Source organism: Carica papaya, chromosome 9 (genome assembly GCF_054855325.1).
Source record: "Carica papaya isolate Zhongbai chromosome 9, ASM5485532v1, whole genome shotgun sequence".
NCBI lineage: Eukaryota > Viridiplantae > Streptophyta > Magnoliopsida > Brassicales > Caricaceae > Carica > Carica papaya.
The window spans coordinates 30,677,735-30,701,538 of record NC_142317.1 but is presented as its reverse complement, the minus strand read 5'-3'; the positions used below and the strand labels follow the sequence as shown (position 1 = coordinate 30,701,538).

Sequence of the window (23,804 nt, the reverse complement as noted above, 5' to 3'; positions counted from 1 at the left end):
GTAAGCATGAAAATACATCATTTTTTGTTTTCAACAAGTAAATCTATATTAATCGAATACAACAGTTAATAAAAATAATAAACCATCGATGACAAAATAAAGAAGTATTATGAGTAGGTCCCCACACATGATATAATTTTTCTAAAATAAAAAAGGAAAGATATTCCAACCGCCAGTGCCATTGTAGTATTTCCAGATTGACTTCCTTGTTCTCAATAGTAGCTTGATTCCCAATTAAGTTCTAACTTATTTTCAAGATATATAAGCCATTTTACAGTCTATTAGTGCCAATCATCATTTTCGTTCGAAGATCCTGAAAGATACAATAATAAGGAAAAAATTATATTTTATAGTTTAGATTTTTAGTAATGATACTAATAGATAAAAAGTTATTAGGAAAACTAGGTACATGTAAAATTGAAGACAGTGTGATAGTCAGAGTATAATTAGTGACCTGTTCCAGACACAGGAGTGTATATCTTATCTGTTATACGACCATTTTCTCTTTTAATGCAAGAAAAATAGGTTAGAAATTCAGTGGAAGAGCCTGTCATGTGTATGTTAGCTTCATAGTCTATAATCCAAATATTAGGAGTGGAAAGAAGAGGGAGAGAAGGAATACATGGTTTTACCATAAGTGATGCACCAATAGTTGTTGAAGAGTTAAGTTGAGACAGAATACGCTTTAGACTCTGAATCTTTTCGGTGGAAAAAATTCCAACTGTTGGTGTGTCAGGTGCTTCATTTGCTTCAACCAAGTTTGCTTGAGCTCTCATAGGCTCACCTTTCCTTCTCCCATGTCCTCTAGTGGGTCATCCATGCAATGTTCAGTAAGTCTCTTTAGTGTGTCTTGGCTTCTCACAATAGTCATAATTCCGTTGGTTTTTTGGAGTGATCAGATTGAGCAATTAACCCAGCTTTCTCAATTAGTGCTATGTGGAGTATGACAATTCTTCTACTTTACTCTTTCTGAATGTAAGAAGAAGTTTGATCTAATAAGGAAAGGGGATCTTTTCCAAGTACCTGAACCCGTATTTGATCATATTCGGCATTCAGACCAACCAAGAAATCATAAATCCGCTCATTTTCTATTATTTTCTGAAATTTGACAACATTTCTTAGGCAATCTGCTTCAAAATCTTGATAATAATCGAGCTCTTACCATAATCTACTGAGTTAAGAAAAATATTGATAGATAGTCAATTCATCTTATTTTGTGTTGTGAACTTTATTTCGGAGTTTATAAATTTGAGTATTATTACCCACTTGTGAGTATGTAAGAGACTAAATTCCATATTTTTACGGCGGTGTCGAGCAACAGATATGTTCGGGAATTGAGGCTGCATGGAGTTAATGAGACAAGACATGACCAAGTAGTTTTCAGAGTCCCATCTGTTATATTTTAAACTACTGATTTCTGGCTTATTCACATCACCAATAATATAACCCTGCAAACTTTTAGCTTTGATAAACAGTAAATAGGATCTAGACCAAATAAAGATAATTAGTTCCATCAAGCTTGACGAGACTGATTTGTAATGATGGTTTATCAGAATTGGGAACAATAACTTTTTTTGCTTATGTCATTTTTGAATATTAAAAACAACAATAGTACCCAGTAATATTTCTTTCAGGGATAAAACACAATTCTTGATCAGCACCACAAAAAGCCGAAAATAATTTTGAGATAAGAGAATATTACCGGAATCAGAATCGAATCTAAGGAGAGAATAACCAAGATACCAAGAATAACTAAAATAACAGACTTGGTCCAAAGAATAACCAGCAGCCTGAGAAGGCTGAGAGAATTTGACCTGGTTGCAACCTGAGAGAAGGTGCGACAATTGCACAGCTGAGAAGGCTGAGGGCGCACGGGCGCGTGGAACCCAGAGACCAAGTCGCGCGGTGGAGGAAACCGAACGGAAGAAACCAGAAACCACTGTGCACAAAAAATTGGTGTGACCCGAATAGAGGAGCTAATGCGACCCAATCTGTGATGCTTATTCATTGCATAAAAACTGATGCACAAAATACAGAACGTTTTGAAGGGTCAATGTGAATCAGTGGCTGCGAGAATGGCAGCGCGACGCGCGAATCAGTGAGCTGCGAAGAAGTAATGCGCGAACCAAAGAGTTGCGAAGAAGAAGAACGACATGAACTGGGAGGATGCGCGCGAAGGACAATGTAAATAGCCACACGCGAGCAGAGTAGGCAATTGGGTACGACGGAGAAAGTCACCGGGATAGGGCGGTCGGCTGCCGGTGAGATTAGTACTCTGTTTGGGTGGGTGTTGTGAAGATTCTAGGAGTTTTAGGGTTTTGAAATAAACCCTGACATTAAAACCCTAAAATAACCTTATTTTGTTCTGATACCATGTAGAAATTTAGGAAAAATATTTGCACTTTATTTTTTACTTCTTTAGGTGATACAATTGACTCATATATATACAAGACTATCTAAGTACAAATAGAAAAATTTTCCTTATAATAGAAATTGTAAATAATTACATCATTACGGAGAAAATAAATAGTAAGACTATATAGAAAAAATATCACGGTCATTTAAGTAACAAAATATTCGTGTCAACAATACCTTTACCTGCCTATACCCGAATCAGATAGAAAATTTCTTATTCAACACCTGTTTTTCGGGTAAAACTTTCTACCCCACCGCAAACTGATGAGCAAACAGAAAGATTAAACCAATGTTTAGAGTTCTACCTCCATTGCATGACTTTGCTCTAGCCCCGAGCTTGGTCTTGTTGGTTGAGTTTAGCTGAGTGGTGGTATAATATCACCTACAGTGCCAGCATTAAGATGTCGCGCTTCCAGGCACTGTAAGGATCCTCCCCACCTAATTTTATGGACTAGATTGAAACTCCACTCGCGGATTTAGACTCATTCTTGGAAGAGACTAACCGGTGAGTTGTAGAAAATAAAAGAATCAATTCAGTTTTATTTTTGTTGTTTTTAGCTTAGTGGAGGTAACCACAAAGTTGGTGAGGTATAACAAATTTTATTATTCCTAATTCCCTTAAAAAAGTTAGAATTTTTGTTAGGTTTTGTTAGAATTTGGTTGTATCCTATAAATTGACACCTTATGGTGATGAAAAATAATAAGCAGAAGTAGAATTTCCATTCTCTAAATCTTTATGGTATCAAAGCGTACCTAATCCTAGAGAATCATCTCTGCTGTGCCGAAGTCACAAATGGCCACAGGTGAGCTTTCGTCTTCTCCACCCGAGGTCTCATCGGGTTCTTATCATCACACACCCATCAACAACGGTGTGGGTGAAATGTCTTCGTCCTTTATCACGGGACACCAACTAAACGACAACAATTACCTTCAATGATCGTCGTCTGTTCTATTGTTCATCTGAGGTAAGGGGCGTGGCGAATATCTCACTGGCGAACTCATACCTCCTCCCACGACTAACCTGAATGCTCATACATGGAAGATCGAAACAGCATGGTCATGTCTTGGCTCATAATTTCAATGACTACAGAAATCAGAGAGAATTTCCTTCTCTATGAGACTGCGCATGATATTTGGGAAATGACTCAGGAATTCTACTCCAGCAAGGAGAACACCTCTGCCGTCTTTGAGATAGAATTGACTCTTCACGATCTTCGGCAAGGTGAGTTAAGCGTAACCCAATATTATAATGTTTTGACCTACAGCTGGCAGCAATTGGACATCTTCGAAGAGCATCGATGGAGCTGTCCCGAAGATGCGAAAATCTTCAAATCGATTGTTAAACAGAAGTGAGTCTTCAAATTTTTGTTGGGATTGAACAAAAACCTCGATGAGGTTTGGGGAGACGTGCTGAGTATCAAACTACTGCCGAGTTTTCGTGAGGCTTTCTCTGAGATTCGGGGAGAAGAAAGCCGAAGGAAGGTCATGCTGGGAGACGCCGAACTCACCCACCAGGCCGTAAATTCCTTTGTGCTCACAACTCGAGCATTGGATGCTTGTACGAAGAAGACGAGACCTTGGCGTGACCACTGTAGAAAGCTCGGGCACACACGCAAAAAGTGTTGGAAGCTTCATGGCAAGTCGAGTGATTGGAAGCCCTTTAAGCCAGAAAACTCAAACAAGCACCAGGGAAATCACGTGACTGCCGAAGAAATTTCACCTGCTGCTGTAGAGAGCAGTCCCTTTAGTCCTGAATAGTTGGAAGCTCTCCAGCGCATGCTGTCCAAGAAAAGTTACCCGGTCAGTTCTTCAGTGGCACACAAAGGTAATAATTTTGGTTTGTTTGCTTATTCAGAAAAAGGGTAGGTTTGGGTTGTAAACTCAGGAGCATCTGATCATATGACTGGAGATGCCTCAATATTTTAAAAATACAGCAAGTGTAAAGAAGACTTTCAATTAGAATTGCTGATGGGTCCCTCTTAAAAGTGACAGGAACGAGTTTTGTAAATTTGTTTCCAAATTGAACTATTTGCTCAGTCCTTCATGTTCTAAATCTGGATTGTAATTTGTTATCAGTAAGCAAGCTATGTGAAAATTTAAAGCGTGCTGCCAAATTTGTCTATAACATGTGTGAATTTCAGGACTTGGACTCGGGGAGGATGATTGACAATGATAGGATGAGCTCAGGACTATACCTACTTCAAATCAATGCTTCTAGAAGACAAACTCACAATGCAGTATGTGCAAACTTTGTTTCTGCAATAATGACCACAATATTATGTTGTGGCACTATAGATTAAGACATCTAAATTTCATGTATCTAAAAAAGTTTTTCTCCTTACTTTTCAAAGAAAAAGATTCCATTTCATTTCAGTGTGAAGTATGTCAATTTTCTAAGAATGTTCGAAGTTCATTTCCTAGTTTGCCATATAAATCCTCAAAACCATTTGCATTAATTCATAGCGATCTATGGGGACCCTCCAGGGTCACCAACATCACCGGAATTAGGTGGTTTGTATCATTTATTAATGATCATACAAGAATTACCTGAGTGTTTCTTATAAAAGAAAAATATGAAGTTGGACATCTCTTTAGAAAATTCCATATAATGATCCAAACACAATTCCATGCTACCATACAAGTATTGAAATCCGACAATGCTTGTGAATACTTTGAAGCCATCGTTGAGAAATATTTTACTGAATATGGTATTGTTTACTAAATCTCGTGTACATACCCCACAACAAAACGGCATAGTCGAGAGGAAAAATAGACACATTTTTGAGGTGGTTAGATCAATCATGTTCACCACTCATGTACCAAAATTTCTTTGGGGAGAGGTTGTTCTCACTGCTACTTACTTGATAAACCGGATGCCCCCCCGTGTCCTAAAGTTCCAATCACCTTACGCTATTCTTTTATAAACATTTTCTGAATCTCATATCTTAAACACATTACCACTCAAAGTCTTTAGTTGTTCAACATATGTTCATATTCACACTCATCTCCGTGGGAAACTTGACCCAAGGGCCCTTAAATGCATCTTTGTTGGGTACTCTGCTAATTAGAAAGGATACAAATGTCTAGTTCTGGAAACCCATCAATTTTATAACACAATGGATGTCACATTTTTTGAAAACCAACCATTTTACCCAATACATTTAATTAGAAATATCAGTTGTGGGATGTAAGCATACCTCATCTATATCCACAGAGTCACCCTCCATTAGAAAAACCTCTATGGAGTCTGAATCTACAACCTCACATAAACATAAAGAATCTGAACCAAAACCAGTTACAGAGAACACAGTACCTGCAACTAGTGAGTTACGTGTCTATACTAGAAGAAATAAAGGGAAAGCACCTGAATAATCCAAGCCTTGCCATGAATCCATCGTTGATCCTAGTTCCATGAAATTGACAGGTAATGAGACTTCTATTACTCCTACAGATACTGACATTGACATGCCTATTGCTTTGAGAAAATGGACTCGGACATGCACCAAACATTCTATATAGGACTATATTTAATAGACAAGTTGTCTTCGGAACATCATACTTTTGTGTACAGGTTAGACAGTAGCTCATCAGAGCCTAAAACAATCCATGAAGCTCTGAAAATACCTGAATGGAGGATGGTTGTTCAAGAGGAAATCAAGACACTTGAAAAGAACGGAACATGAGAATTAATTGACCTACCTCCAGGGAAACACCGAGTGGGGTGCAAGTGGGTTTTCACAACTAATACAATGCAGATGAAATTTTGAATCGGTATAAGGTTCGACTAGTAACCAAAGGCTACACTCAGTCATATGGGATAGATTATCAAGAGATGTTTGTTCCGGTAGCCAAACACAATACAATTTGGGTACTTCTCTCACTCGTCTCTAATCTTGATTAGCCATTTTGTCAGCTAGATGTGAAGAACGCATTTCTTAATGCTGATTTAGAGGAAGAAATGTATATGGAAATACCATCAGGATTTGAACTAGCAGATAGTCCTTAAAAAGTATACAAGTTGAAAAAGTCACTTTATGGTCTAAAACAATCTCCAAGGGCATGGTTTGATAGATTCACAAGAGCAGTAAGACAGAAAGGATATGAGCAATGTCAGTTTGATCATGCAGTATTTGTCAAGCATTGTACCTCAAGTAAGAAAGCTATCTTGATTATATGTGTATATGATATCATCTTTACAGGAGATCATATTGAGGAGATTCAGAAGCTCAAAGAATTCTTAGTCAAAAAATTTGAAATTAAAGATCTCAGAATACTAAAGTACTTCCTCGGAATGGAGGTGGATAGATCCAAGAAGGGAATTTCGGTATCTCAACGAAAGTATGTTCTAGATCTTCTGAAGGAGACTGAGATACTAGGAAGTAAGCCTGCTGACACTCCTATGGATCCAACCATCAAACTTGGATCCGAAATCAGTAATAAAACAGTTGACAGAGAAAGGTATCAAAGACTAGTTGGGAAGTTCATCTACTTAGCATATACAAGACCCGACATCAATTTTGCAGTAAGTACAGTGAGTCAATTCATAAATCATCCAACTGAAGAACACATGAAAGCAGCATATCAAATTTTAAGATACCTAAAGATGACTCCAGGACAAGGATTGTTCTTTCAACAAACAGTGAAAAGAGTTGTTGAATCTACACTGATGTAGATTGGGTAAGCTAAATAAACGACAGACGGTCTACATTAGGGTATTGTACCTATGTTTGGGGAAACCTGGTCACCTAACGCAATAAGAAACAGTCAGTTGTATATCGTAGCAGTGCAGAATCTGAGTTTAGGGCACTTGCTCATGGTATATATGAAGGTATGTGGCTAAGAAGGATACTTGTCGAACTAAAGGTTGCTAACAACATTCCTATGAAAGTTTGGTGTGGTAATCAATCAACCATCAGTATGAGCAAAAATCCTGTACACCATGACAGAACCAAGCATGTGGAGATTGATCGTCACTTTATCAAAGAGAAGTTAGAAGATGGTACTATAACACTCATGCACATTTCAACCAGTCAACAGATTGCAGACATCCTAACAAAGGCTCTACCAAAAAGGGAACATAACATCCAATCTAGGTTTACTCAACATATACGTAAACTAAATTGAGGGAGAGTGTAGAAAATAAAAGAATCAATTCAGTTTTATTTTTGTTGTTATTAGCCTAGGGGAGGTAAGCACAAAGTTAGTGAGGTATAACAGATTTTGTTATTCTTCGTTCTCTTAAAAAAGTTGTTAGAATTTTGTTAGGTTTTGTTAGAATTTGGTTGTATGTTTCCTATAAATTGACACCTTATGGTGATGAAAAATAATAAGTAAAAGTAGAATTTTCATTCTCTAAATCTTCACGAGTGTTACTCAAAAGGAGATTGCTAGTCTCACATAATCCAATGAAACAGTATGTTGACCTCCTCAGAACTAATAGACAACTTGAAGAAGGAGACCTGGTTTTTCTTAAGCTTCATCCTCACAGGCACCAATCTTTGACAAGAGAAAGAAGCCTCAAACCGTCCCCCCAATTTTGTGGGCCCTATGAAGTGTTACAGAAGGTCAGTCCTGTAGCTTATCACCTCTAGCTTCCAGACCATGTAAGGGTACACCCTCTTTTGTATGTATCACTACTTAAAAAGTATATATTCGGAAGGCAGAAGTACTTTGCAGAGTTTCCAAAAATGGTTTCCAAAGGCAATGTCAAAGTTGAGCCTGCTTATATTTTGCAGAAGAGGATATTAACCAGAAAGGGAAAACAGGTAGAGCAGTTTATGGTATAGTGGGAAGGTTTGGACACTGAAGAAAATATTTGGGAGGATGCCAAGTACTTGAGACAGCAGTTCCCCCCCATAAACCTTGAGGATAAGGTTTTTTTCTCCAGGAGAAGGAATTGTCACAACCCAAGAATACAAGGGAAAAGATGAGAATGGTAGTAGGGGATCCAAGCCCTTATTGGTTTATAAGCGTCAAGCCAAGGAAATGTGATGAGTCTCGGAGTTCAGGTTTGACAAAGGATGAATGAAATAAATGATTACCAGCATTAGAAATTAGTATTTCTTCAGATTCCCATTCTGGTATGGTTGTTTTGTTGCAATTTGATAGGCTTTATCTTAGTTTTTCTGATGGAAATATATAAAGAAAATTGTAGCCTGATCTTCAGGTATGATGATATTACCAAAATCAAATCTAACCTGATTCAGCAATTCCTTGTGAATTTGCAGGATTTCTCCACCTTATTCTTTTTTCCTCTCTATATCTCTTCTTCTCTCTATTCTCTTATTCCCTCTGTCTATTCTCTTCTAGTTCTGTATTCTCTGTTACTGGTTGCATTGCTGGAGTATATGTCAAGTGATTTATCAAAGTTATAATCCTCTAAGATCTCTTGTTAGGATCCCTGTAGGTGCTGCTTAGTTGTATTTTCAGTTTTGTTTAGTGATTTTTTTTTAATTTAAGGCATGAGCTCATATTCAGATACTAGGTTCAATTGTCTGACCCAAGCACCTCATGAGTTGAGACTTTCATGCATTTGTACATTTGATTTATCAAAGTTTTCTTATAATATTGACTGAAATTAGAGATTATTGATCGAGAAGATTCTTGAATATAATAGATCTTTTGGATACTGTCTCTTGGAGATCTGTAAATATTTTTGTAATTGGATGGCGTCCATTTGGTGCCTTTTCAATTAATAATTTTTTCCTTAAGAAAAGTTTTCTTATAATGATTCATTTAGTAGAGTTAAGTTTTGAATGGTAAACGTTTAGTTACTGGAGATATAAGCATTATTCTCTTCTACTTGCTCCATCTACAATTTTGGAATTCTGGATCCTTGAAGAAATGCAGCTAAAACACTAGAATCTTTTTGCTGGAAACCAACCTAAACTGTCTGATGATGCTGACTGATTCATGCAGCTCTATGCATGGTGCGCCCAGGCAGCTGCCTCCGTGACTGCACATTCCCGCAAAGAAGACAGATTAGGAGTTGCACAACTCTCTGGAAGCAATGCTGCTATTATCTCAACACTTCTCTCTTGCCTGCTTGCTGTTGAAGCATTCATGGGAAAGAAGACAAACTTGCAACCGTCTCATCATTTCATGGGGCCTGCCGGTATTAAATGGGCTACGTTAAGTGGGGGAAGAAGAGAGATCAAAACTCTTAAAAAGAGAGGTGGATCTCAATATTCAAAAGCATATGCCATTGCGGATGTTCTAAGAACCTCAGTATACTGTGTTGTGTGTGCTTTCCATGATGAGATGATGACAAGTGCAAAAGGAGGCTCGCTAGACAAAGATTGGGTTATTAACACAAAACCTCTTTTTGGAACACATGAACTGCTGGCACAGAAACTGCGACTTTTTCTCGATTTTCAGGCAACTTAAATTTGAAGCTCTCGCAGCCAGGCTGCTTTCTTTCTTCAAAAAAGAAAATTGCTTATTTGTTTGGAGGGTACCCTGTAAAAAGAGATGGCAATTTTGTTAACCAGGAACCGGGAGGAGAAGATGAAGCATGACTTTTTTTCGGCTTGGAAGGAGAATCGGAGATCCTATGATGTTATTTAGCATTGTGATTTTGTTAAGGGGGGGGTGAGGGGTGAACATGAACCAGTTACTTTTGATTTGGCTTGAATGGAGAATCAGGGATCCTATGATGTTATTTTTTATGATGGGTAGAGCATACTTGGATTATGAATAGGTTGTAGCTTTTCTGGAAATTGATCCTGTCTAAATCTTTATTGTCATGTTGAAGCATACTTGGATTATGACTAGGTTGTAGCTTTTCTGGAAATTGATCCTGTCTAAATCTTTATTGTCATGTTGAATTAGGTGGATGTGGCATGTGCTCCCTTTTGGGCGTGCAAAAACATCAAACTTTGGAATTGTTTCCCATCCCTAATCTTTCTCTTAATTGATACAAGATCGGATTAAGACAATGGATGGGCAATGAGGTGGCTTATCTGGTTACCCATCTTGAATAAGGCAAGCAAATGCAAGGTTAATCGGATGATTGTATAAAAATAGATAAACAACCTTTTACATGTAATGCATATGAGACAGATATAGAATAAAAACTGAGACTCAGTCCGGATGTAATCTATTATATATTAAAAATCTCATATTTATTTATACATATATATATATTTATAATTCTTTTTTTTTCAAATTCCTTCCATTTCTTATATGGAGAATAAGGCATTGAGTAACTCTTGTGCCAGTAATTGTAGTTAGAAGAACGATGTTATCCGGAATAATTAGACGTAAAACATTTATAGGTTACTTTTCAAGTGCATCATCAAATCTCAAAAGCTCAACCCTGTACAGGTGGTGAAAAAGTACTGTAGGGGATACATACATATATATATATATATGTATATGTATGTAAACTTATGGTTCTTTATTTTTCAAGTTACTTCCTTTTATCCTTTTTGAGATTAGCTAGTCAGTGTAAGTAATTTCATCAGAACACAGCAGGTAAAATTTTCTACCATTTTTAAATAACATTTCTGCAGCAATTTTAAATGTTAAAACCAATTTAAAATTATCACCAACTCCTTAATTGCTTACATTAAAAATTAGACTTTGGAGTAACAATTGGTAATGGTGTCAAGTCCCTTAATTGTTTAGAACAAATATCAGTTATGGCAACCCAATTAAGTGAAGGTCAATAATCCATTAGGCCTCTTTTATTTGATGATAATCATCATAATTACCAGAAAAATAGAATGATGATATTTATATGTGGATTGCAAATATGATCTATATAAACTACTTGTAAATAAATCTCAAAAGTAATGGTGATTTTCTCATTTCTATATTATCTAGTATCACAAATGATAATTCCCATCTTGTCGTACGTAAAATAACAGTCACCTCCACTGTGCTCAGCAAGCACCGATAAACAAATGCAGGCGAGCATGTCTCTCAGAATCTTCCTTAGCCATGTCCGCACTCCTCCCTTACTGTCGCCAGACATTGTCAGTAACGGCAGTAACAAACGATTCCGTACCGAAATCAAAGCAGAGAAGCAGGAAGTCAGGGTGTGCACCAACCGTACATGTCGTCGACAAGGCTCTATACAGATCCTCGACGCACTGTCTGGACTGGCGCCACCAGAAGTGGTAGTGAAATCGTGTGGTTGCCTCGGCCGCTGCGGCGCCGGTCCCAACCTCGTGGTACTTCCCGGGGGCCAGATCTTCGGCTACTGTGCTACGGCGGCTCGAGCGGCCGAGGTGATGCTTGGCTTGTGCTCCCGAGGTTGTGATGCTGGTGCCATCAGCAAGGCTCTCGAAGGGCTGGCCTTGACTCAGAGAGTTCGGTCTGAGCTGGAGAATGGCAATTTCTCGCAGGCCGAGCTAGTTCTCTCCCAGGTTTACCAAATCACAGTTTATTTAGTCTAGTTATTTTAGATTGAAGTTAAGAGTTAGTAAAAAAATCATTTTAGGCTTTGTTGGAAGCTTTATTTCTGGAATTCATTTGAAAATACTTAACTACAAGGATGGGAATTTCTTAGAAAATTAGTTTGTACATTTTGTAAGGAATTTTGATTGACTAAATGTGCATGCTTTTTAAACTGAATTTCTTCGTTTCTTCCGAACATAACCTACTTTTTTGTTATAACATTTGAAATACCAATATATTCTGATAAGTTGTTTCTTTCGTTATAATTCTCAACCATTAAAGCATCTATCTTATTTTAAGAATTAGTAAAATAAGTTAAGATTAATTTAAGACTAAACTAATAGTCATTCCTTGATTTATTACTTTTTTCTGTTTATTGGGAGAAGGGTTCTTATGAGTTCACTACTTGTTAATTGTTATTGCTGCAGGCTATTGATTTAGAACCACTTGGGGGCATCCATGTTATGTACAGATACAGGTTTGTGGTTTCTGTTTATCCAAGAATTAGTCTACAATTATTTTCAGCAGTTCCTTTATGTCTGCATATGTTTATTTTGCGGACCTCCTGCAATTAGGTCCTACTACTCATAATGTTTTGTGTAAGAATTATTTATTAAGCTTCTTCATACTTTCAGATCTCTTGCAAGATTATCGATGGGAAACCTTTCTGGGGCTCTTGAGGATGCCACACAAGCTTTGACATTAGCACCCAACTACGCTGAGGTGAGGTTTATATGCTGTTTTAATTTTTAGGCTCTATATATTACACTGCATGTGCTCAATTTGTTCTTAGCATGCGAACCTACAGATTATAACTGTTCACCTGTTATATTAAAGCAATCCAGTATCTCTATACCTCTCTTCTCCTGCACTACTACAAAGGAAAAGAATATTCTGAAGAAGCTTTGGATCATTTTATCATCAGAACTAAGCAAAAGGGATTTGAATGATCTTACTGCTCTAGGTGCAATTTAACAAAATAACACGCATACCAACCCTGAAATTGTTGAATTCACGTACCTGAGTTAAGTTGAGCATGGCAATGGAATTATAAATGTTAAATTCCAGTATGCTGCCTGTCACTTCCTCTGTGGTGATTATAAAATATAATTGGATACTTCCTCATAAAGTTATCTCAACCTTGTTGCGTCCACATTTCATGACAATATATTTTCTGCTTTCAAAATTTCAGGCTTACATATGCCAAGGTGATGCTTTCTTGGCAATGGCCCACTATGACTTGGCTGAAAAATCATATTCAATATGTCTACAAGTAGATCCTTCTCTTCGTCGTTCAAAATCATTCAAGGTATTAATTGATTTCTAAATTGTATGCTGAGTTTGAAAAGGTTTGTTTTTTTGCTTAAATTTTTTACGACTTACTGCATCACCAAGTCAGACTTTCACCTAAAAAAGGAACTAATGAAAAAGGAAACAATCCTTTTTCTCTTTTATCATTTGATACCATTTATTCTCTCTCTCTCTCTCTTCCCTGTTGGGAGGTTGGAGCACAGGTGCCTGAATCTCTGCACTTCCGAATTGTGGTACCATGTATGGATATGAAATATGTAACTGCTAATTTTGGGTTCTAAGGGGAGTAGGCTTAGTAATTGGTACATTATTTTGGTCTGAAGCTCAATTGGACTATTTATCAGGTCTGGTACTTGATCCAGCAGTAATTTTGAGTTTGTACATACATATTGGTTCAAGAATAATAAAGTTTCATAAATAGAAAAAAGAATAAGCACTAGAAATATATTGCATTCTTTAATAGCAAAAAGATTTTAAAACACAGACATTTGAATGCACGACAACTTCGAGAAAGAACCAATACATTGCAATTCCTAGATGATATGGACCGATTGCATTCTAGATAACTATCCAAGAAAGATACCCTAACTGGAGATTGGAAACTTCTGATATATATTCAAGTTCTTTCTAATATCAATTCTTAGAAACTTCATTTTTCTCTTTAAAATCTCTACTTTTGGTTTATCGCCTGATTTATTAAACTAAGATGTGATTCTACTTGCATTACTGCATAGGCTTTAGGATGTTGAAGGCTTTTCTCTTCCTGCCTCTTGGTAAACTGCCTCATTTCTTGTGAATCCACTAATCCTACTAGTTGGCTGTTCTAGCTTCTTTAATTTCTCTTCTGAAATTCGGTGGTGCTAAATCTTACATAGAGAAACCCTTCCAGTATTGAGGTATAAATTTTTTATATCTTCTCTTATGCTATATTTACAGGCTCGCATTGCGAAGCTTCAGGAGAAACTTGCTGCAGTAGACAGGCCTTAAGGTTTGCAGCATGGCTGAAACAACACTGACTTAAATATTGATCAATAACATGAATTAGATTATGGTGTCTCTGCTGTTTGAAGGTCTGACTTTTCTTCCCCGTTTAATAGCATTGGACCCTGGTAGACTCTTCTCTGCATCTTAAGATTTAGATAAGTACATTAAATTTCTTTCTGAAATTCTTGGGTAGTGCAAGGTTTTATATCACGATGCTCCTGTTTTCTAACATATTAGTTGGCCATGCTAATTTATTGAGAGACTGACACCCAATACTGTATTGTAAATTTTCTCTGTATTCTATTAGATTTTGTTACAAATTAGGTCAGTCATACCTCATTATTTACAAGCATTCTTCTCGGTTGAGTGTTATTTTATATAGATTTGTTATATGTCCAGGCATTAACGATTCTGATCATTTAACCAATTGAGTCTACAAAAGAGGGACCCATGGGAAATTTAAAGCAGAGAAAAACTTGCAGATTTAGCCGAGTCCAGTAGTGGCTTCTGGTTAGGGTTCTTGATAAATCCAGGAGTAATGGGATGAGGTGAGGTTAGCCGAAGTATTGGGATGTACAGTGGTGGAATTGCCTATCAAGTATCTTGGGCTTCCATTGGGAGCCAAATTCAAGGAATCACGAACCCGGGACCTGGTTGTTGAACTGTTTGAGAGGAGACTTGCAGGGTGGAAGAGACACTATCTATCTAAGAGGGGTCGACTTACATTGATTAAAAGAACATTGACTAATTTACCTATTTATTTCCTCTCCGTACTAACCATTCCAACTAAAATTGCCAAGAAAATTGAAATGATCCAATGCCGGTTCCTTTGGGGTGATGAGGAGGATAAACGTAGATACCACTTGGTGAGATGGGAGGATATAAGGGTTTGGGATTAGGATCGGTGGTACAAATGAATAATGCATTACATGGCAAATGTTTGGGGAGGTACAATAGTGAAGGAAATTGTCTATGGAAGAGGGTTGTGGAGATTAGATGGCGTGTGGGGAATGTGGGAGATGGAAACAATGGTGTTGTCAGACCTTATGGTAGAAGCCTGTGGAAGAAAATTGTAATGGAAAGACAAAACTTTCTAAATTGCACAAGATGGAGTGTTGGGAAAGGTGATAAGATTCGGTTTTGGGAGGAGGTTTGGTGTGGTGATGTCAAACTAAAGGACAGATTTCCTAGAATCTTTGCCGTTGCTCAGAATAAAAACATGTTTGTGGAGGAAGCAAATTTGGTTAATAGGGGGGAGAGAGTATGGGATGTGCAAGTCACAAAGAACTTAAATGACTAGGAAGTAGATGAATATCAACAACTGCTGTTTTATGTGTCTAACGTTAACTTGGGAAACCAGCCAGATCAAAGGTTTTGGAAGCTTGAAAAAAATGGTTTTTTTTTCAAGTTAAATCTTTCTACAGGCAACTCAGTAATGAGGTGAATAATGGCCCTTCTGCCCTCCCATTTAAACAGATTTGGAAGATAAATGTTCCACGAAGAATGGCATTCTTAACATGGGAAGCTTGCAAGGGTAGCATTTTGACAATTGACATACTGATGAGAAGGGGTTGGTGTATGGTAAACCGTTGTTTTTTGTGCAAATCAAGTGCAGAATCATGCAACCATCTTTTACTGTGGTGCCCAATGGTGTATAGTTTATGGACCATGATCTACGGGCTGTTCGGGATACAGTGGGTAATAGCGGGATCTGTGAAAGTTGAACTATGGGCTTGGGCGGGGCTGTGCAAAAAGAAGAAACACTTATCTCTAATTCCTAGTTCTATTTTTTGGGTGGTGTGGAAATAAAGGAATGCAAGAATTTTTGAGAGGATTGAAATTTTTTTTGTTAACATTAAGAATAGATGGTTTTATACTTTTGAGCATATGTTTCTTGGTCTTGACATCAAAAGCCTAGAAGATTTTAGGGATGGAATTGACCACCTAATTGAAATATAAATGTGCTGTACATGAGTGGTACCCCTTGGTACCGGTGTTTATATTTACTATACTTTTATTTTTTTAAAAAAGATAACCCAGCAGTAATCGGGTGGATTGGGAGTTCATGTTAGAATTTTCCTTGGTTTGGTTTCTTAATTTTTCTCAAAATTTTACCATTAAGAGTTGATTAGAAACTTAATTATTCATTAGGATTGTAGGATAGCTATCTTTGCATCAATATGATCATCTGATTATTATTGTAAATTCAAACAAATTTTCTAAGAGATCATGAGTTCTCCCAAATGATCCCAACCAAAGGCCACGAAGGCCGCAAGCCTAGCAAGTCAGTGTCCTTCTTGCTGGAGGACTTTGCACTTAAGAGACCTGTCGGTCTCAAAACAGGGGACTAACACAGATCTATTTTGTGAGACTGATGTTATTTAGTTGCCCTAGTTTCATTGTTTTCGCCAATCTCTTCTCTCTCTTTTTTGTTGAGAGACTCCCCTAGCTCTTTTCCTCTTTTTGTTTTCACCTCCATATTCTCTCTATTGGGTTGAGATGCTTTATCTAATTTCAATATTTGTGAAAATTTTTCTGGGTTGCACTGATTGAGAAGATATGGGGTGTGAGTAGTATATATCTGCAAAACTTTGTGGTGTGAGACTTGAAGATGTAGAGGCCCAAAGATCATAGAAAGTGACAATTCTCCATATTAAAGTGGAAGGAAGAATACCTTTTCTTGTTTCCTGTGTGGTTCATGTATGTATTATCAATATTGTAGACTTGAAATAGGAGAAAACTGGGATGAGGAAAAAAAATTTCTGCTTTATTTTTGAGTTAAAATAATGAAAATATGATATATTAAGTTTTCCTGGTCAGCCTTGGGGCAGAGTTTTTGAAGGGAAGGAAGAACATATATTCAAATATTGGCCTAGTTAATTGAATCCTCGCATTAGTTTGTGCATGAGATTTTCGTAAATAATGTGTTACAGTCGATGTATAAAAGAAAATAGAAAGTTTTACAAAGCCGAAGAAGAATCTACAGACTGAAGAGGAACCTGCATACAACACAGAAAATAGGAAACATCATAGAGAGCTGCACTGAACTCTCTTGCTGTCTTGGGCTAATATAGATGTTATTTACTTTGGATTTTCCTAATTTTCAGTTATATAAAGAAGCAGGCTATTTGAGAAAGGTAAATCACTCAATTAAATAGGCTAATCAATAAAGGCTAAAATTATGGTGATTAGATCCTAGGATTAAGAAGTCAGCTGACTCTTCCCTATTTATTTTTACCTAGATTTCAGCCTAAGATCATAGTGATTAGATTCCAGGGTTAGGAAGAAGTCATCTGACTCTTCCCTATTTATTTGTATCCATTCAGCATGGAAATCTTCGGTTAGGAGTCTATTAACTCTGGAGATCAAAGATTCTCTAAGATGGGCCCCAAATCTTAATTCCAACGTATCTCATTCTATGACCAGATTCCAAAAGCCGTACCATAACAAGTTGGTATTAGGGTGCTGAATGGAAAATTCAGTGCCTTACAGCAGCAGTTTGAGGTTTTCTTCAAACTTTGTCATGAGGATTTGCATTCACATGGAGAGAGGCTGATTGATATAATTGTGCCAGTCGAGGGCCTATCCAGAGATCTCTTGGATCAGAGTAGTGAGCCACTGGAAGGGAGCACAAACTGTTGCAGCAAATAACCCGACAGCAATGCAGAAACATTTGGGAGTAAAGGATATGCTCCTAAGTATTCTAAATTCAATTTTCCTGGTTCTGATGGGTTCTTTATCAACTGGATTCAGATAATTGTTGCAACCAGTTTCTTCTCCAGTAAAAACTCTCGATCACTACCATCTGTACTTCCTCAATAGTGTTGGATGATACTGGTCGAAACCTTCACTCAGTCTATTACTGGCTATGTTTACCAATTATTTTTGTATACCTGGAAGGCTATTTTTGTTGCTAGTGCACACTGATATTTTGTTGGAGTCAACTGTGGGATAAATAATTATTCTGGTTACAAAGAGAAACAAATTTTCTTCTAGATTGATTGAAGACTTTTGCATTGGGAGTTATAAAATTACAGAATTCTACGTCTGTACGCAGAACAAGGACGACCTCCAGACTTCTTATTTTCTGTCACCTGGAATTTTTTTTCTTTTGGGAGGTTGTTTACTTCTGAATTCGTTTATTATATTTGGTGCTTGAGGACAAGTACCTTATGAAGGAGGTGTATCATGATCTAGTTGATAATAAAAGAAAACAGAAAGTCTTACAAAGCTGAAGAGACTGAAAAGGGACTCACATGCACAGAGAATAGCGAACGACAAAGAAAGTTGGGTGGAACTCTTTTACTGTCTTTGTTTAGATGTCTTTCATTTTGGATTTTTTCTATTTTTCAATTATTTAATGATTAGACTAAGTAAGAAAGCCTAAAATCATATATTTTTTGAGAATAAATAAAGTCATAATTATTACTTAAGCTAAAATGTAGGTTTTAGGAAGAAATAGCTGGCTCTTCCCTATTAATCTTGACCCAAATTTCAGTTGAAAACCATGGTGATTAAATTTTCCATTTCAGGAAGAAGCCAACTGATTCTTCCATATTTCTGTGTTCATTCAGTTATGCAATAATTGGAGAATAGTTATTTTAAAAACTTAGATTACCTTAAATATGGATACTTGTGGGTTTCTCTCTAATGTGTCTCATTTCATGATTAGATGCCAAAGGCAGGACCTTAACATAATACAATTACTAAAGATGCATTTGTAGATAAATGTGTGCACGTGCACATAAATATATGTTCGATAATTTGGTAATGATTACCAAGTTCAAACGAATGGGAAATTTTGTCATTTTTCATGAATAAGTACCTTTTATTCTATCTCTAGAATTTGAAGATGTCTTTGGAATTCATCAACTGCCACATTACCTTATACCATAAAACGAACTTCCTTTTATTGGAAAAGAGAAAAGGCAACTTCTTATAGTTCGTCATTAGAAGGTGATGACCTATGTAATTAGACATTATTCTTGTAGTTGAGACCATAGGTGTCAGTATTCCATACTATGAGACCATCCAAGGAACTACATTAATGGTGAGCTTCTGACCATTTTCACAGTGATCCCCCACTCCGCAGATATACTGAATTTCTCCCGGCTCTGATAAGACTAATGAGTCATTTCCACTATTGGACAGGCTTATGTATGCATCTTTTATACAACTTGTATATGCAGTTGAGTTGACTTGCATTACATTGTGTGAGCCTTTTTCGTAATTGAACACTGTCACAGGGCAACAATGATCAACAATGTTATACATTTAAGAGTGGGCAAACATCATTCCTAATGTAAAAACTAGGTCTTATGTATGAATCACTTGAATCAAGTCAGCTCCTTTTGCTTCGGTCGGAAAGAAAATATACCAAAAGAAAAATTGAAAGATATTGTTCTAGTCATTATTCTAAAGAAATATTACGAGTCTTTATAGCATACCCTGGAATAAGAAAGAATAGAATCTTACGGAATAGGATATTGACTATAATACAACCTACTTAAATATTTTATTAACTAAATATGAAAAGACTACATAATAATTACCCTATTATTCTATAATAGTAGCAAATCTTCCTACTCTCTCAGAATTGAAGTGCAGCAAGTAGAATATAAACATTGAAGCAATGAAAGTTCGTATTGTTTGCCCACATGTGCATTTGAATGCAGAACTTACCGAGGATGTCACCAACATGAAATAATTTACCCTCAGTCCAGTTGGTGAAATTGGTGAAGAGATTCCAGCCATCACCATCTCCGACAACAAACGATGTTGCTCTCACGTCAAGGATATTGAAGGATGTAGTGAGTAGAAGGTAAAGTACAATCATGCTGTAGTATGGATTATCGGCAAGCATATGGTTTTATGTCCCTTATTTTTGTCAGCTCCTTTTCCTCGAATTTTACCTGATGAAATGGTGATAGGTAGGGTTGTAGGGAAGGGAAGTGTTGGTTCACAGAGGCATTTTTGAAGTGGGTTTGGAGGGTCATGATATTTGGTTTTATCCTGATTAGGTAATCATGTAAATTGTACTTTGGAGTGTGCATAAAAAAGTCAGGTTATATTGTTAATATTAACATGATTCTTTTTGCATGTGATGCACCAGCACCAGTCACACCACCACTGTGGAGCTATTTTCATAAGAAATATATCTTTTCTGCATTTTTATTTACTTACTTTTATATGAAAAGCTCTCTCTCTCTAGATGTGTGTATATGTATATATGTATGTGTACAATTTTCTCTTATGTTTCCAGTTTTATATGTTCAGAGGTATATAAACATAATTTTTTTCAATCAAAGTATATGTTTGGGAAAATAAGCTATTTGGAATTTATTCTAAATGTATACCTCAAACAGGAGGATGAAAAATCAACTTAATCTTGCAATTTATTTTTACAGGAATTTTACGCGGTTTGAAATACTACATAGAATCATCTGTTTTAAGTGAATCATCTATTTTAAGTGTTTGAAACGTTTGAGTAGCATTTAATGCTCTCGGCCATCATGTAGTGTAAGTAAGGACTAAGACATCAATGTGTCTTTAATTATTATTGGTCTTTTTCTACTTTAAATAAGAAATCATTGAGAATTAAGTGCTTTTATTATCAATTTCTTTTTTCAACCAAATTTGAAATCTCTAAAGAGTTTTTTTTTTTAAAAAAAATTGAATATCTACTCTCAGAGAAGTAAACCTCATAATTTTTTGAAATGTTTTAATCTCTGTAAAGGATGTGGGGTAAACCTCTTGTGTATATTTTCAAGTAGGGAAACCATATTTTATACTGAACTGTGTAACATATCAACTAGTTTTTATAAAAAAATTAAATAAAATAATAAAAACTTGAGTAGGGTACTATGCAAATAGTTATTCTTCTAAGGACATTGATTGCCAACTTAGATAAACACAGAAAATCTCTTGAAGCATTTCTCCTAATGTCACTATGTTTAGGAATTTGAACTATTTGACTCCTTATAAGAGTCAAATTCGGATACATCAATTTAATAATATTTCTTAATGAGTAATTCTTAGTTAAATTCATCGACAACTTTCTTATTAATGACGAAGAACATTAAGAAATATCTTGTAATATATATTTCCTATCTTTGTATATCTTTCATATTTTGTATATATTTATTTTCTTATTTTAGTTTGAGTCAAATCCTATTAATTGAGAATTGCGACTTCATAATCTTAGTTATAAATAGTCAAAATTGTGTATATTTTCCTCTATATATATATATATATTCTTCCTCTCTCAATAAAGCATATACAGAAAAACTTCCAATCAATTCTCACTAATTTTCTTAACTTGCTTAGTATTTCCGATGGTATCAAAGCAAAGTTAGAACCATGACAGATGAAAATCAAATACCACAAAAAAAAATCTCTTTTCCAGCATTCAACCAATACCAGTAATATTTTTGTTACGGACTCATCAAACTCATATTTTACTCACGTTCAGATCATCCTGATTATATGCTCATTCTAATAAAATTGAATGGATCCAATTATCAATCACGGAGTAAATCCATGCTTCACGCTCTCACGACCAAGAACAAAATCGGCTTCATCAATGAAACAATTGAATCACCTTTAGAAATCAAAGATTCTACAAATTATGCTTTATGGAATCAATATAATAACATGATTTTATCATGACTCACTCACTTTGTAGAACATGACTTAGTAAGGGAGTCGTTCATGCCAAAATAACTCATCAAGTTTGGAAAGATTTCAAAGATCAGTTTGCTCAAAAAATGCTCCGGCAATCTATCAAATCCAAAAATCATTGGCTTATTTCTCTCAAGGCACTATGTCAGTGTCTGCTTATTTTATAAAACTTAAAAGTCTTTTATAATACCCTAATTAATTTTAATTGTAGTTGAAATTAATTAATAAATATAATTTTTTAATTTTTATTTAAGGTAAAAATGAAGAAAATTAAATAGAGGATGAAATTGAAAACAATTTTGAGAAAAATGGGTATAAATTTGGTTCTAAAAGTGTTTTTAAAATAAAAATTAAAAACTGGGGGTCAAAACACAATTTAAAAAAATTGTATTCATTTTATGCATGTTTTGCTTGTTTAATGTGATTACGGTTGAATTGGAAAACTAAGAATTAAAGGTAAACGAAAATTTATTTGATTAAGTGGATGAATGAAACGACAGCCTTACTGGATATTTTGGGAGATAGTAGACGGATCGGGTACATTGGGAACCCTACCGTGAACGTTGCCTCATACCGGACGGGGTATCAAGGTTTGGTAATTTAGTGTTCATACTGGACGAGGTATGTGGACGGTCCGTTTCACCCTCATATCGGATGGAGTATTAAGGGATGATATCTTTTGGCGCCCATACCAAACGGGTATGAGAACGACCCGTTAATTGAAAATGTAAAAAAAATAGGGTTCACGCGTAGTGGGGGCATCCCTATGGACCCCTATAGATACTAGTAGACTGATAAAAGGGAAGGTTGTTATTCCGACTGATTGTACATAAAATTATGATATGTGTTATGTTATTGACTCTATAGGTTATTTTTGAAAATTTCGCTACGGTAAGTATGCGATAAATGATTTTATTTATGATAAACGAATTTACTTAAATTAAGAGCTCTATTAGTTGTTTTTATGATTTTTACCAACTTTTATTTCTGTGTCGATGAGTAGCGTGATATTCTTATTAGGTTAGTGTAATTCACTATTTCATTAACTATTTCAGATCAAGAGAACTAGAATCCAGAGCTCGATCTATAAGAGGGTTGCGAGTAGAACGTTCAGTTTGTTTACTTTTAATTTATTTCTTTGTTTATTAGTTGTTATTTAGAAGGGTTATTCCTGTAAGCTTTATTTGTTATTTTCAGTTATTGGGCAAGGAATGTAAATCCTAATTATTTATTTCGCTTTCGCATTAAATTTATCATTTATCATATTTGGAGTTCCGGGGTCATTATAGTTGGTATCAAAGCTGCGTTTTTCGAAACCATTCCTTACACAAAATCCTTAGGAAATATAAAAAACAATGAATTATCACTCAACTATTTCTTGTGAAATACAAGTACAGATAGATGAGGAGAGGAAGATCCTCACTAAACCGAGAAGCCCGGGAGGGTTCGCTTCGAGAGGATGTTGACTGGTTATTTGAGATGCTGAAGAGACTCATCGCTGCCCAGCAGGCCCGGGAGGAAAGGAGGGAGCTACCTAACCCTCTTCTGCTGCCACAAGTTGAGCCACCCCTGCATCGAAAAGATCCTGAGCCACCCTGGTACGACCCTGCTCCTCCACAGTTCTACACGGCACCACCACAGTATGGCCCGGTGCCCCAACCGCATCACCCAGCCCCACCATAGTACAATCTGGTGCCTTCACCGTATCATCTAGTACCACCACAGGGCCATCCAATTCATCCTCATCACAGTCCAGTCCCTCTTCTATGGGATCCAGTTCCTTCTATGATGGACTTAAACTACATTGAAAGGTATAAAAGATTAAACTCATCTACTTTTGCAGGGGGATCCTCATTTGAAGAGACCGAGTACTGGTTAGCTGAGACAGAGAAGACCTTCACGACTCTTGGGTTGACTCCCGAACAGAGGGTCATACTTGCCACCTACATGCTGGTGGGAGAGGCAGGTTGTTGATGGCAATTCAAGCAGGCCACCCTGCCCATTCCAGTCAC

At 36.4% G+C, this 23,804-nt stretch overlaps 2 protein-coding genes across 9 annotated transcripts in view; one reads left to right on the top strand and one right to left on the bottom strand.

The window, feature by feature from the left end:
- The window catches only part of LOC110810079 (nucleoporin protein Ndc1-Nup protein), a 28,810-nt gene extending 8,615 nt beyond the window's left edge, over positions 1 to 20,195 (top strand). For 2 of the 8 annotated variants that reach the window (XM_088211192.1, XM_022036141.2), the window contains 2 exons: positions 4,557 to 4,652; positions 9,334 to 10,234. In XM_088211192.1, the coding sequence (XP_088067318.1) occupies positions 4,557 to 4,652; positions 9,334 to 9,801 (564 nt within the window). In that variant the 3' untranslated portion in view covers positions 9,802 to 10,234. Of the gene's footprint in view, positions 1 to 4,556; positions 4,653 to 9,333; positions 10,235 to 12,245; positions 12,296 to 12,452; positions 12,541 to 13,009; positions 13,127 to 14,064 lie in introns of those variants that run through there. The other 6 variants (XR_015816251.1, XR_015816250.1, XM_088211194.1 and 3 more) reach the window with 6 other exon arrangements.
- Positions 18,920 to 19,975, bottom strand: LOC110810077 (Cupredoxin superfamily protein). The gene is made up of 2 exons (XM_022036139.2): positions 19,795 to 19,975; positions 18,920 to 19,349 (listed from the first exon to the last, which is right to left on the bottom strand). Exons 1-2 carry the CDS (start codon positions 19,973 to 19,975, stop codon positions 19,132 to 19,134), a joined length of 399 nt encoding a protein of 132 aa, XP_021891831.1. The 3' UTR covers positions 18,920 to 19,131.
- Positions 20,196 to 23,804: the final 3,609 nt, after the last annotated feature.